At 41.7% G+C, this 14729-nt stretch overlaps 1 protein-coding gene across 4 annotated transcripts in view; it reads right to left on the bottom strand.

Moving 5' to 3' along the window:
• Positions 1-12684: 12684 nt before the first annotated feature.
• Positions 12685-14729, bottom strand: part of LOC132156733 (equilibrative nucleoside transporter 1-like) — a 33731-nt gene continuing 31686 nt past the window's right edge. For all 4 annotated transcript variants that reach the window (XM_059565718.1, XM_059565719.1, XM_059565720.1 and 1 more), the window contains exons 12-13: positions 14035-14234; positions 12685-13861 (exon numbers count right to left, since the gene is read on the bottom strand). In XM_059565718.1, the coding sequence (XP_059421701.1) occupies positions 13750-13861; positions 14035-14234 (312 nt within the window). In that variant the 3' untranslated portion in view covers positions 12685-13749. The remainder of the gene's footprint in view (positions 13862-14034; positions 14235-14729) is intronic.

Here is a 14729-nt window from a genome sequence, read left to right as displayed (position 1 = left end):
ATTGACCTTTAATTTTCCGATTGGTTGATTTTGTGGCACACTTGTAACGCTGTTGTAAGTTGAGCGAGCGTGTGTCAAGAGTTGAGCGCGCACAGAATTAAGAGGTTGATAGAGAGAGAGAGGGACGTGACAGGAGCGCAGAGAATAAGTTTGTGAGAGAGCACCTGAGTAAACTGCGTGAGAGGGGTTATTACTGCACGTTAATATGGATAATAGCAAACAGGCAAATACATTTATTGAGCACGGAATCGTTTTTTCTTTGTTCAAACGATTTTTTTTTTTAATTTCTGTTCAAAATATAATGTAATGTGCTTGCAAAATATAGTTCTCTGTGCTCAAAACATACAATTACTCGCTCAGGCTTGTGGCACAAAAATAACGCCATACAAACTGACTCAAATGATTCGCGAACCAGCTACGAACTCCCGAACTGACTGAAATGATTCACGCTCCGAACTCCCAAACGGACTCAAATGATTCGCGAACCCGCTTTAAACTCCCGAACTGATTCAAATGATTCGCGAACCCGCTCCAAACTCCCGAACTGATTAAAATGATTCACGCTCCGAACTGCCTCAAATGATTCGCGATCCCCAAACTGACTCAAATGATTCGCGTACCCGCTCCGAACTCCCGAACGGACTCAAATGATTCGCGCTCCGAAAGTTCCGAGCTGACTCAAATGATTCATGCTCGAACTCCGAACTGACTGAAATGATTCGCGAACCCACTTTGAACTCCAGAACTGAATCAAATGATTCGCGAACCGCTATGAACTCCCGAACTGACTTAAATGATTGGCCAACCACAACTGACTAAAATGATTCGCCCACCTGCTCCAAACTTCCAAACTGACTCAAATGATTCGCGAACCAGCTACGAACTCCCGAACTGACTCAAATGATTCACGCTCCGAACTCCCAAACTGATTCAAATGATTCGCGAACCCGCTCCGAACTCCCGAACTGATTCAAATGATTCGCGATCCCCAAACTGACACAAATGATTCGCGAACCCGCTCCGAACTCCCGAACTGACTCAAATGATTTGCGATCCCCAAACTGACTCAAATGATTCGTGAATCCGCTCCGAAATCCCGAGCTGACTCAAATGATTCGCGATCCCGCTCCGAACACACGAGAACTCTTTGACCACAGCTGCTGTGCTTCAAAAGCTCTTGCAGCAGCTCAACACTGGTTTTCTCTGAGGTGGTCGGATCACATCAGATTGTGCTTAATCTTGCAGATCATGACTTATATCTACTCTTCCTCTCCCTGCAGTTTGGTAATATAAAGATTCCTCCTTTGAACTCCCACCTCTTCTGTGGGTTTTATTGCTCTGGGTCTGAATTTGGGCTCCTGGGGTCTCAAAAAAGAAACATTTTCAATCTCCCAGGTGAACGTTATGACAACACCAGTGTTGTGCTAGTTACTAAGAAATATGCATTACTGTTAAAAGTAACTTTTTAGTTATTTTTTTAAAGAACTTTCTTTAATGTTCCCATTAATGCGCTTTTATGCGTTATGGTCTATACAAACACAAAGTAAAACAGAAAGTAATTTTTAAACACTATTTTGATTAAGTCAGACCAGCACAAACTGAATATTGTATATCACAAGGATTTCTGAAATAAATAACAAGAATCAAAAACTGCATCATAAAAGCTGTTGTGTTGAGCCCTTAAAAATGTTCCTTTTACAGCTTAAGTATGAAAACTATCAACAATGGACAACATAACACAAAACATTTTGAAATACATAAATGAAAGCAATCTGAATTATTCAGAATCAATTTCGAGAAACATACATACATATATACATATATATATATATATATATAAATGCTGTTTAAAAATGAAATCTATGTTATCATACTAAGGAGCTGACTGAAAGCCGGCGACTCCACAGTAGAGACAGGCTGCATGTTTTCAACGTTTCACCTGTATGAGAAAAACATACAGAGAATCACTTAAGACACTTTGCTGTATTCAATTCAATTCAAGTTTATTTGTATAGCGCTTTTTACAATACAAATCGTTACAAAGCAACAGAAAATTATGTTTCTACAATATTTAGTAGTAGCTAGTAGTTTGTGCACGTTTGACAGGATTTTAGAAAAAATAAAAAATAATAATAATAATACAAGACGTAGTCAGCTAGACGATGAACTATCAATATTATTAATTAATAGTAATTATATGATGCAGTCACACATGTAGCAATAATTGTTAGTTCTGTTTGTTGATTCAAGGTTAGGATCATCTGGGGTCCTCTGAGGGTCAGCATCATCTCTTCTCAGGTGTTCTGGATCCAGACTGGAGCTTGTGTAAATCCTAGTTACCACGGGATGTTCAAAACATAGAAACAAAATAGAGACATTATTAGCATAGCTGCTGATCCAACAAAGTAAAATTAGTTTAACCCAAGCTAAAGAATAAAAATGCAGATGCAACTACACTCACAATTTAAGAGATACATTATTCGAACGCTTGGCGAAAGAGATGCGTTTTTAATCTAAATTTAAACAGAGAGAGTGTGTCTGAACCCCGAACATTATCAGGAAGGCTATTCCAGAGTTTGGGAGCCAAATGTGAAAAAGCTCTACCTCCTTTAGTGGACTTTGCTATCCTAGGAACTACCAAAAGTCCAGCGTTTTGTGACCTTAGGGTGCGTGATGGGTTGTAGCGTGGTAGAAGGCTAGTTAGGTACGCAGGAGCTAAACCATTTAGGGCCTTATAGGTAAGTAATGATAATTTGTAACTGATACGGAACTTAATAGGTAGCCAGTGCAGAGACTGTAAAATTGGGGTAATATGATCATATTTTCTTGACCTCGTAAGGACTCTAGCTGCTGCATTTTAGACTACCTGTAGCTTGTTTTTTGATGAAGCAGGACAACCACCTAGAAGTGCATTACAATAGTCCAGTCTAGAGGTCATAAATGCATGAACTAGCTTTTCTGCATCGGAAACAGATAACATGTTTCGTACCTTGGCAATGTTTCTAAGATGGAAGAATGCAGTTTTTGTAACATTGGAAATATGATTTTCAAAAGACAATTTGCTGTCCAATATAACACCCAGATTTCTGACTGTAGAGGAAGTACCAGTACATCCGTCTAGCTGCATATTGTAATCTACAAGATTCTGTGTGGTGTTTTTTGGTCCAATAATTAATATCTCTGTCTTATCCGAATTTAATTGGAGAAAATTATTTGTCATCCAATCTTTTACATTTTTAACACACTCTGTTAGCTTAGATAATTGGGAAGTTTCATCTGGTCTCGTTGAGATATATAGCTGAGTATCATCAGCATAACAGTGGAAGCTAATTCCGTATTTTCTAATAATATTACCAAGGGGCAACATGTATATTGAAAATAGAAGGGGACCTAGGACGGATCCTTGTGGCACTCCATATTTTACTGATGATAAATGAGATGACACCCCATTTAAATAAACAAAATGGTAGCGATCGGACAGGTAGGATCTAAACCATCTTAGAGCCTGCCCTTGAATACCTGTATAGTTTTGTAATCGATCTATGAGTATGTCATGATCTATGGTGTCGAACGCTGCACTAAGATCAAGTAAGACTAGAAATGAGATGCAGCCTTGATCTGACGCAAGAAGCAGGTCATTTGTAATTTTAACAAGTGTAGACCCATTCCACATAATAATATTCATTAAAACTGTATGTTAACACGTAGGAGCTTGCTGCATGAATCAGTGAGTAGGCTACAGTTTACCAATCCATGGGAACGGATTGCGAAAGTGTGCGCCATAGGTGTACGCGCAGATTATGAATTCGCGACTACAGAGAGGGGCAGATTCAAAAACCGAGGGGTGCGGTTTACAAAATCTGAGCGCACGGATTGGAAATTCGTGGACTAGGATAGGACATTCGAACCGTAAAGACACGGTTAACATTACATAAAACATAAAAGGTTTTTGTCTTTATGCTCAACTAAAGTGAAATAATGAGCATATTTCCACTTTGAGAAAGTGTTGCTCTCGCCTTGAGTCGCCATGACTGGCGCACATACTTGAATAAACGAAAACACGCCCACAGAGCGTCTTCGTGTTTACAGTGGTTGGCATCCACCAATCCTACAATGCGTCGCTGCTGCAAACAGGTTAGGCTGCACTTCAGTCAAAATTAATTAATTAAAAAAAAAGTAACGGATAACAACGCACCATATGGTAAGTAAATTTAATGGAGTCAATTTATTTAAAAAGTAATGCGTTAGTTACTGCAGGGGCGTAGGAGCCATTATATGTGAGGGGGACACGTCCCCCCCACATTTCAAAATCTAAGTTTTGTCCCCCTCACTATTTCCAATTGTCAGATTTGTTTGGCATTGCCTGCCTATCTCTGCCGATTTCAGAGTCTCCAAATTAATCCATTCTGAAACTTTTAAATGCATATTTCATTTTTAAAAAACGAAATTATAGGCTTAAGTGCAGGTTCCGAAAGTTGGTCGTTTTGTCGCTATGGTTATACACACACACACGCACCGTGCGCTCAAAGTCTGTCAGTTGTGCAGTTACCCAAAATCACCTGAATGAAGTTAAAACCCATCATGTCACTGGATGAAATAAAATCGACTAGCAAAGATACAAGAGGCCGCCTTATAAACGAGTGTGTGGAGGATATTGTCATTTCGCCATAAGGTTTTGATGGCGTCATTTATTTATAAGGAGGGCAACACTCCAGTCCAAAAGGTGGCGCTAATGCACATAAAACGGTTTATTTTATGTATGCTTCGGCAGCCAGTGTTTATTTCTTGTATGTAAATGTAACCCACCATAACATAGTAGAAAAGAAAAACGTGGAAGTAAATATACTGAAATAAATACTGATCAGTGCTAACATATTTTTGGTGGTTTTGTGTGCATTTTGGGGGTTTTTGAACAGTTTTTTATAGTATACATAGTATAAACATAGTAAAAGTACTTTAGATCAGTAAAATTAGGCCAACGGCATGTCATCAGAGTTTGCATTGAAACCAGTTCTGTGTCCTCAAACATGTTACTTTCCTAAACAGGAGATGAAGAGACCACAGAACAGGGAGAGTTAGGTCCAAGTGAGAAACAGGTAATGGGAATATGACAGAATGCTAATTTTTGTAGGATAAAAGAATACATGGGAACTGTGTCCAACTAATTTAACTAGTTGTTGTTATGATTACTGTATTTTCCGGACTATAAGTCGCACTTTTTTCATAGTTTGGCTGGTCCTGCGATTTATAGTCAGGTGCGACTTATTTATCAAAATTACTTTGACATGAACCAAGAGAAATGAATCAAGTTAAAACATTGCCGTCTACAGCCGCGAGAGGCCTCTCTATGCTACTCAGTGCTCCTGTATTCTACACTGAAAACATAGAGTGCCCTCTCGCGGCTGGAGACGGTAATGTCTTCTCTTGGTTCTAAATAAATGCAACTTATTGTCCAGTGCAACTTATGTTTTTTTTCCTTGTCATGACGTATTTTTGGACTGATGCGACTTATATTTAGGTGCGACTTAAAGTCCGAAAAAATACGGTGTATATATTTAAATGTAAAAATAGTTTATCGCTGAAGCTTTATAATGAAAAGCTACGTAGGGCCCTTGATGGCCGATGCCGAAATCATAGAGAGCAAGGTGGCTGATGGCTGATTTAAAGCCGGTATATATATATATATATATATATATATATATATATATATATATACACTTTATATTTATTTTCATCAATATTTAATAAATTAGAAAACAAATGTTCATTAGAAATGAGCATTTAGGTGCTTTATATATATATATATATATATATACATATAGATATATATACATACATACATATATATATATATATATATATATATATATATATATATATATATATATATACATACATACATATATATAACAAACCACTTGTTTAAAAATGTGTGTGTTTTCTGCATGAGTGTGTGTAATGTGCATTATAGAACAAAATGTCAAGCATCGTCAAGTTTTTTTACATTATTTGACTCATTAATTCTTTTTTTTTTCTTTTAGAAAAACAGAGAACACAGGTTAACAGTTGGAGAATTTGCATTTGTGAATGTGAAATTTGTTTAGGAAAAAATTTAAATTAATAACAAAACTGATATTTTCATTTGTGGGGTCATAATACCCAAATATAATGTTTTTTTCATATGTACTGAGAAGTCTGGCAAAATCGTACACTTGACAAACAAACCAATATCATCCCAAAGTTTCTGAGTGTAATGACATGACCACAATAGTGTACATTGTCTTCAGAACTCGAACAAAAAGAGCGTGTAAGATGAAGTGAAAGTGACGTGACATACGGCCAAGTATGGTGACCCATACTCGGAATTCGTGCTCTGCTTTTAACCCATCCAAAGTGCACACACACAGAGCAGTGAACACACACACAGAGAGCAGTGGGCAGCCATTTATGCCATTTACCATTTAAAATATTTTTTGCGGTAGAGACAAGATTTAATCACCACGAGAGCTTTCAATATGCGCGGCGCGCGCCACTGAGTAAGTGACGTCTGTACTTCCCGGTCAGAGAGCTCCTGTCCATCAAAAGCTCAATATCCAATCAGAGTAGATCACTGTTAACCCCGCCCCCACGAGAACTTTGTGTCAAAACCCTATTTTTTACAGTCTATGGTCAAAACTCCAAACGAAAAACTGCGAAGCAAAAGCGAAGTCTGTGGCAATGCATTCAGAATCCACGATCAGCGAAAACGAATCTTTGATAAACATTAACAAAAATGAAGCATATTTGAAGAACATCTCGGTTACGTATGTAACCTTGGTTCCCTGAATAGGGAACGAGATGCTGCGGTGACGTCACCACGTATGGGAACACCTTCGGTGTGACGAATGTCTGAAGCCCTATACCATCCCGCCAATCCTATTGGCCAAATAGCGCGTGGCACCGCCCAGCATGCGTAGGCATATATATACCTGGTGCCGCGCGCCATTTACCTCAGATTTCATGACGAGAAGAGAAGAAAGCTATCAAGGTACGGCACGGCCAGAACCGCAGCATCTCGTTCCCTATTCAGGGAACCAAGGTTACATACGTAACCGAGATGTTCCCTTTCATAGGTCACTTCGATGCTGCGGTGACGTCACCACGTATGGGAACGCTATACCATCACGCCTGACGTACCTGATAGCTTGGATCCAAGGAAGCATCTGCTCAAGCGGAGAGAACCCGGGAGCCAGGAGCCATCCTCACATCCAGACTGTAAGACCTGATAAAAGTGCTCGGTGAGGACCAGCCTGCCGCAGCACAGATATCATCCATAGAAGATCCACTGAGAAAGGCTTGAGAAGAAGCCACTGTTCTCGTGGAATGACCTTTTACTCCTAAGGGCGAAGCGAGCCCGCGCGCCTCATAGGCCAAGGAAATAGCCTCCACCAGCCAATGGGACATGCGCTGTTTCGTAACTGCATGGCCCTTATTCTTATGTCCAAAACAGACAAACAGCTGGTCAGACTCACGCCATGGGGCAGTGCGATCCACATAAGTCTTCAACGCCCTCACAGGGCAAAGACTTAGATCTCCAGACTCTGTCGCAGCAGGAGAAAAGGCCTCCAGGACCACCTGCTGAAAATGAAAAGGATTAGACGCGACCCTAGGAACATAATTAGGCCTAGGTCGCAACAACACTTTCACAGAGCCTGGTGCAAACTCCATGCACGAGGGTGAGACAGAGAGAGCCTGTAAATCCCCAACTCTTTTAAGGGAGGATAAAGCCATGAGAAGAAGTGTCTTCAGAGACAGGAGCTTATCCGATACAGTTTCCAGGGGCTCAAACGGATGCCCTGACAAACCCAGTAACACAATGGATAAATCCCATGAAGGAACTCGCACAGGGCGGAAAGGCCTCAACCGTCGCGCACCCTGTATAAAGCGAGAAACCAGTGGATGACGACCCACTGAAACACCACCTATATGCTCATGGTGAGCTGAGATAGCTGCCACATAAACCTTCAGGGTGGCTGGTGTCAATCCCTCCGAAAAACGGTCTTGAAGAAACTCCAGTACTGAAGCCACAGGGCAGTAAACTGGATCCACATCATGAGTTTCACACCATGTCATAAACAGTTTCCACTTGAAAGCATATAAGCGTCTCGTAGAAACTGCTCTAGAGTTCAGTATAGTCTCGGTAGTTTCAGCAGAAAGACCGGGACATATCAACTCACTCCGCTCAGAGGCCACGCCCACAGGTTCCACAGATCTGGCCTGGGATGCCAGATCCGTCCCTGTGCTTGCGATAATAAATCCCATCTGAGGGGAATCTCCACCGGAGAGCCCGCTAACAGATTGATGAGATCCGCAAACCACGGCTGTGTGTGCCATCGCGGAGCCACCAGCAACAGCTGTCCCACTCTGTCCCGCCGTATTCTGCATAATACCGCTGGGACCAGCCGAATCGGAGGAAACGCATACAAGCTGGTCCTGGGCCAGCTGTGAGCTAGCGCATCCAGACCCAGGGGTGATGGAGGGCTTAGGGAGAACCATAGCGGGCAATGCGTAGTCGTGCTCGACGCGAATAAATCCACTTCCGCTTCCCCGAAAATATGCCATAGGTGATTCACCGTTTGGGGGTGTAATCTCCATTCCCCTTGTTCCAGAGTCTGCCTGGATAATAAATCCGCTCCGAAGTTCAGTCGTCCGGGGATGTGAACAGCCCGGATCGACAGAAATTTGTCGTGAGACCAAAGAAGAATCCGCCTCGCCAGTCTGCACAGAGGGCGAGAACGTAATCCTCCCTGATGGTTCAGATAAGCCACGACCGCAGTGTTGTCCGTTCTGAGAAGCACATGACGGCCGGTCAGTAGACTCGAAAAATACTGGAGAGCCAGAAAAACCGCCAGTAATTCCAATTTGTTTATGTGCCAGCTGCGTTGTGCCGCTGTCCACACTCCGTGGGCTGGGCGCCCCTGACAAACAGCTCCCCACCCGGTCAAAGACGCGTCTGTCGTGACAGTCTCTCGGGAAGCGCAAATTCCCAGCCGAACCCCGGTGAGGAGAAATTCGGCTGATGTCCATTGTTTTAACGACATCACACACCTCCGCGTCACCGAGATCGTTCGATGCGGAGAACAACGGGGTGAAATATTCTGTCGTTTCGTCCACCACTGAAACAGGCGCATGTAAAGCAAACCCAGATGAATCACGGGAAGCGCCGCCGCCATTAGACCTAGTAGTCTGAGGCACAGTCTCACTGTCACTGTGTGACCCGCCCTGAAGTGCTGAACGCATGACGTAATCGACTGAGCGCGCGGGACAGAAAGCTTTGCTGTCATCGCGCGAGAGTCCAAATCTACTCCCAGAAAGGTAATCCGTTGAGAGGGGATTAATACACTTTTCTGGAAGTTTGTGCGTAAACCCAGGCTGTGTAAATGATTTAGCACAATATCTCGATGAGAGTGTGCTTGAGTCTGAGATTGCGCTAACACCAGCCAGTCGTCCAGATAGTTTAACACACGGACGCCCCGGAGCCGCAACGGGGCCAGAGCTGCGTCCATGCATTTTGAGAATGTACGGGGAGCTAGCGCTAAGCCAAAGGGAAGAACGCGGTACTGATACGCTTTGCCCTCCAAAGCGAATCTGAGGAACTTCCGGTGTCTCTCGATGATCTGAATATGAAAATAAGCATCCTTCAGATCGATCGTGACAAACCAGTCGTTTGGTTGAATCTGAGACAAAATAGATTTTACCGTCAACATCTTGAATTTGCTCGACCTGAGTGCAAGATTTAGACGGCGTAAATCCAGAATGGGTCGTAATCCGCCGTCCTTTTTTGGTACCACAAAATAACGGCTGTAAAACCCTGACTCCATCTGAGAGGGGTGTACTTCTTCTATAGCCCCTTTGCTCAGTAGAGCTAACATTTCCTGTCTCAGCACCGCCATGTCCATCGGTTTCATCACCGTGGAGAGAATTCCACGGAAAGGGGGCGGGCCTTTCCGAAACTGAATGGTGTATCCGTGACAAATTGTGCGTAACACCCATTGAGAAATGCCGGGCAAGCGTTCCCACGCGGCCCGAAACAATATTAGCGTTTTTTTTTTTTTTTTTTTTTTTTTTTTTTTTTTTTTTTTTGTTGTGTATAATCCTGAAGCGTATCCACGGCAGGATTTAATCCAACAAGATAAACATTGGGCCACGCTGCTAGCGAGAACGCGGCAGCTGTGTGAGCCGTCATACACTGGCCATCTTTGCCAGCCTCCGCGCCGTCCCTCAAACTCTGAAGGCTGGATTGTGCAGAGTGTCTGAGGGGGCGCGTGAATGAGAGCTCAGTTCAATGACGCTCGAGGTGCCTTTGCTGCGAGACAGTCAATGTTAGAGAACATGAAGGAAAACGCATGCATCAAACTCGCTGCGTTTCGTTGTGTATAATCCTGAAGCGTATCCACGGCAGGATTTAATCCAACAAGATGAACATCGGGCCACGCCGCTAGCGAGAACGCGGCGGCTGTGTGAACCGTATACACTGGCCATCTTTGCCAGCCTCCGCGCCGTCCCTCAAACTCTAAAGACTGGATTGTGCAGAGTGTCTGAGGGGGCGCGCGAATGATAGCTCAGTTAAATGATGCTCGAGAAGCCTTTGCTGCGAGACAGTCAAATGTTAGAGTGTGGAAACTGCAGTGAGAGGCTTAGATGTGCATTAGCAGTCCAACAGCGCTCTCTGGAGGCGGGCACAGTCCTAAGCAAACATGAAGGAAAAACGCATGCGTCACATTCGCTGCGTTTCGTTGTGTATAATCCTGAAGCGTATCCACGGCAGGATTTAATCCAACAAGATAAACATCGGGCCACGCCGCTAGCGAGAACGCGGTGGCTGTGTGAACCGTCATACGCTGGCCATCTTTGCCAGCCTCCGCGCCGTCCCTCAAACTCTGAAGACTGGATTGTGCAGAGTGTCTGAGGGGGCGCGCGAATGATAGCTCAGTTCAATGACGCTCGAGGTGCCCTTGCTGCGAGACAGTCAAAGTTAGAGTATGGGGACTGCAGTGAGAGGGTAGATGTGCATTAGCAGTCTAACAGCACTCTCAGTGAAGGGCATAGTCCCTGGCATATTAACATGAAGAAAAGCGTGTGCGTCAAACTCGCTGCGTTTCGTTGTATATAATCCTGAAGCGTATCCACGGCAGGATTCAATCCAACAAGATAACATCGGGCCAAGCCGCTAGCGAAAACGCGGCGGCTGTGTGAGCCGTAATCCACCATTTGAAGAGCAAAAACTGTTGATTAACGCGCTCGAGTGGGGGAGAGCGAGCACATGGAACTCCAGTGCATCACTGTATTCATAGTCAAGCCGCACATATCGCCCCTAACCAACACCTCGTGCGGGGCCTCGGCGACCGCAGAAGCGAAACGGTGGGGGTTAGACGCGAGGCGACTTAAGAAATACACTCCAGAGCGCGGATACTTCCTAATGGCGTTAGTGCACAGGGGAAGTGTATGCATATTTTACTGTAGCCATAGGCTATCAAGGAGAGAACCTGTAGAGAGGCTGCAACGAACCTCTCATAAGTGCCTCCTCGTGACAACCCATCATACGGCTCCTACCTTTCGTTGACTCATCGCGTCCGCGGAGAGGAGTATACTGCTCGTAGATGATCGCTGAGAACGCGAGATAATAGGGCACAGAAGATTCGCTTCGTACTGAAGGAATGAAATCTGAGGTAAATGGCGCGCGGCACCAGGTATATATATGCCTACGCATGCTGGGCGGTGCCACGCGCTATTTGGCCAATAGGATTGGCGGGATGGTATAGGGCTTCAGACATTCGTCACACCGAAGGTGTTCCCATACGTGGTGACGTCACCGCAGCATCGAAGTGACCTATGAAAGGGAACCTGTTACATTTGTGCGACTGAGTTAATTTTTTTCATTTTCATTGTTTTTTTCTTTTGTAATGGCATATGTTTGATAGTTTCTGAAAAAGTTACGTTCAGTTTTATAAAGTTACGTTCATTATTATTGAACTAAATGTAATTCCATACATTAGCACTAGCACACTTTTCAAAGCAAAACACTTTAAAACATGTTTGTTTGGTTAATTGGAAATATAAAAAAAATATATATAGTGTTGAAACTGAAGACAAATATAAAAGTACTGTGAATCGTTCATAGTTAGGGTGGTTCCTCTACTAGGTCACTTGTGTGAACTTGAGAAATAACTTCAAATATTACGAAAACGTAATATCAAATATCATTATTTGTTTGCATGACATTTGCTTATGTTGTCATTTAAACACTTTTCATATATGAAATTGACATTAAACCATTTTGTCATGTGACTAAAACAGAAAAATAGGAATAAAGCAGATTATCTTTGCATATTATGCAAGCAAAAATGACAAGAGTTTGTAAAATAATTGCAATGCCCTTGATTCATGGCAATGACCCCAGGTAACAAATAATCATTGGAAGTATGGTATTGTTATCATGAAAACCAGCCTTTATGAAGATGTAACAATTGGTGGATGTAAAATCTAATTGCATCAAGCATTAATGAAGAGTTTCTTGGGTTTGCCACAGGAATGACGGCACTAATCAAGCAAACTTTCTGTAATTACAAACCGTTTTTTATGAGACCCTGACACACGAGAAGTTGAGTCTCTGGTGCAGATCACTTAACAGACACGATCACGCAGTTACAAACAGAAATGTTTATTTCCATTCACAGTCCAACCAGACCACACATTTCAATTTTTATTTTTAAAAACATGAGCAACCGAAGCAAGTTGTGCATTTAAATGATGTTAGAATTTGTCATCATACATGCTGCATTAAATAAATGAATAAAAAAGCTGTTAGAAAATAAACATAAATAACAAGGTCCAATGTAACAATTTTAGGCCTTCATTTAAAATTGCTGACAAAATATACGAAGGCTGATATCTGAAAGCAAGTTGCAGCTGACAAAATAAACCGCAGACATCTGAATGGATCTTATGATTCAAAATGCCACTATAAACTCATATCGGGGCCCTTTAATGGTGATACAGTACGATTTATCTAGAACCACTGCAAAATTAGTTCCTTAAACGGTTTTCTTTTGTTTTCAGCATAAATACCTACACATTCTTCAATGAAGAGACATTTACTTAAGATGTTAAAATGAGTTGAGTTTATGCTTAAAACAAGTAGAAAAAATTAACCGAATTATTTTTATCCAGTCGATTTTCTATATCATGTTTTAAGCTTAAAAGTCATATGCATTTTTCAGAAAACAAGATTTTATGTTATCAAAAAGTAATTTTGGATTTTTAGACATTTGCAAAGGCAAAAAGACAAAAATATGTTTATTTATTTTTGCAGTGACCTACTTCCCTAAGAGCTTCATGTCTGTCATCACTAAACGAAACTAAAACAGGACCATTAAAACTGTTAATATCTACAAAAACATTAAAAAGGATTAAAACAGAAAGGGGTTAACTTCAACTATACATTATTGCTAAATACTTAATCGGCACATTTTACAAAAAGTGTAATAATAATAAAAAATGCAGATATATTTGGCTATTTTTTTTTGCCTGATGGTTTTGATGAATATGGTCCCTGTGTGAATGCGGTCTATTCCAGTTCCACTTCTTCAAGGAAACACACAAGAGGGACAAACAGGATACATGTGCACTATGAAAACATTCTCTCTGGCTCGGTGTATTTCAGGGGTTAAAGTTCCTCTTCTTCATCATCCTGAGAACTAGGGCACAGTTCTAGATCATGGCTCGGAAAGCGAAGGATAACGCGGCTCCCAGAGCCAAGCCAAGAGAGAGGAAGAAGGCCATGATGGCCCCTGCGGTTTCCGCTTCATGTTGAGACACTTTCCTGTGGGACAAACATAAAACATTAGAGATGTCAGTGTTTAACGTGAACAGAAAAGATTCAACTAATATTGCACTAGAAGAGCTAATGGCATTTCTCTGCTTTACAAGCTGCACAGATTGAGACTGATATTAGGTCTATTGTCCGCATGCATGTTGATGATAATCTGTACGTACTTTGGTCCGAAGCACATGCAGAGGCTGGCCAGGTATCCGTTGCTGAAGGAGAAGAGGATCATGAAGATGATGTACCAGGCGTCGTGAGCGAACACCACGGGCAGAAGGACTCTGGGCTGAACGTTACAGAGCATGAAGAGAGGAACGAACACCAAGCGTGCGATGACCAGGACAGGCAGCCAGATGCTGTCTTTACCGGGCTGAGTAGAGATCAGAAAGCACACAAACATTCATCATCATCTTCAGAACAAACCAAATCGGAGAAATGCATTACATTTTATTGATCAAGACACCATTCAGTTCATGTAAATACTATATTGGTGATAGCTTAGCATACTATTATTTACTAAAATGACTCAAATTCAAACTGAAATAAAAAATGAACTATTGCTAAAGATAACTATTTAAAATTGTAATTTAAAATGAAAAACAAACAAAAAAATATATTACTTAGACAATTAACAGCAAAGTATTTGCACCATCAATTTCAAAATGTATAATTTTTTATTTGAAAAAATAATGTGCATAACTTTTTCACATTTGAAAAACAATCAATGTTATTTTCAGGGAAAACTATATTGTTGGTTTAATTTTTAAAAATTTATTAAAACGATTACATGGTTTTAATTGCAGGAATAAAAAATATATAAAAATAAGATAAAAAATAAAATAAAAAAAGTGAAATAACCAAAACT

This window comes from Carassius carassius, chromosome 14 (genome assembly GCF_963082965.1).
Source record: "Carassius carassius chromosome 14, fCarCar2.1, whole genome shotgun sequence".
Taxonomy (NCBI): Eukaryota; Metazoa; Chordata; class Actinopteri; order Cypriniformes; family Cyprinidae; genus Carassius; species Carassius carassius.
The sequence above is the reverse complement of the archived record's forward strand: the minus strand, read 5'-3'. Positions and strand labels throughout refer to the sequence as shown.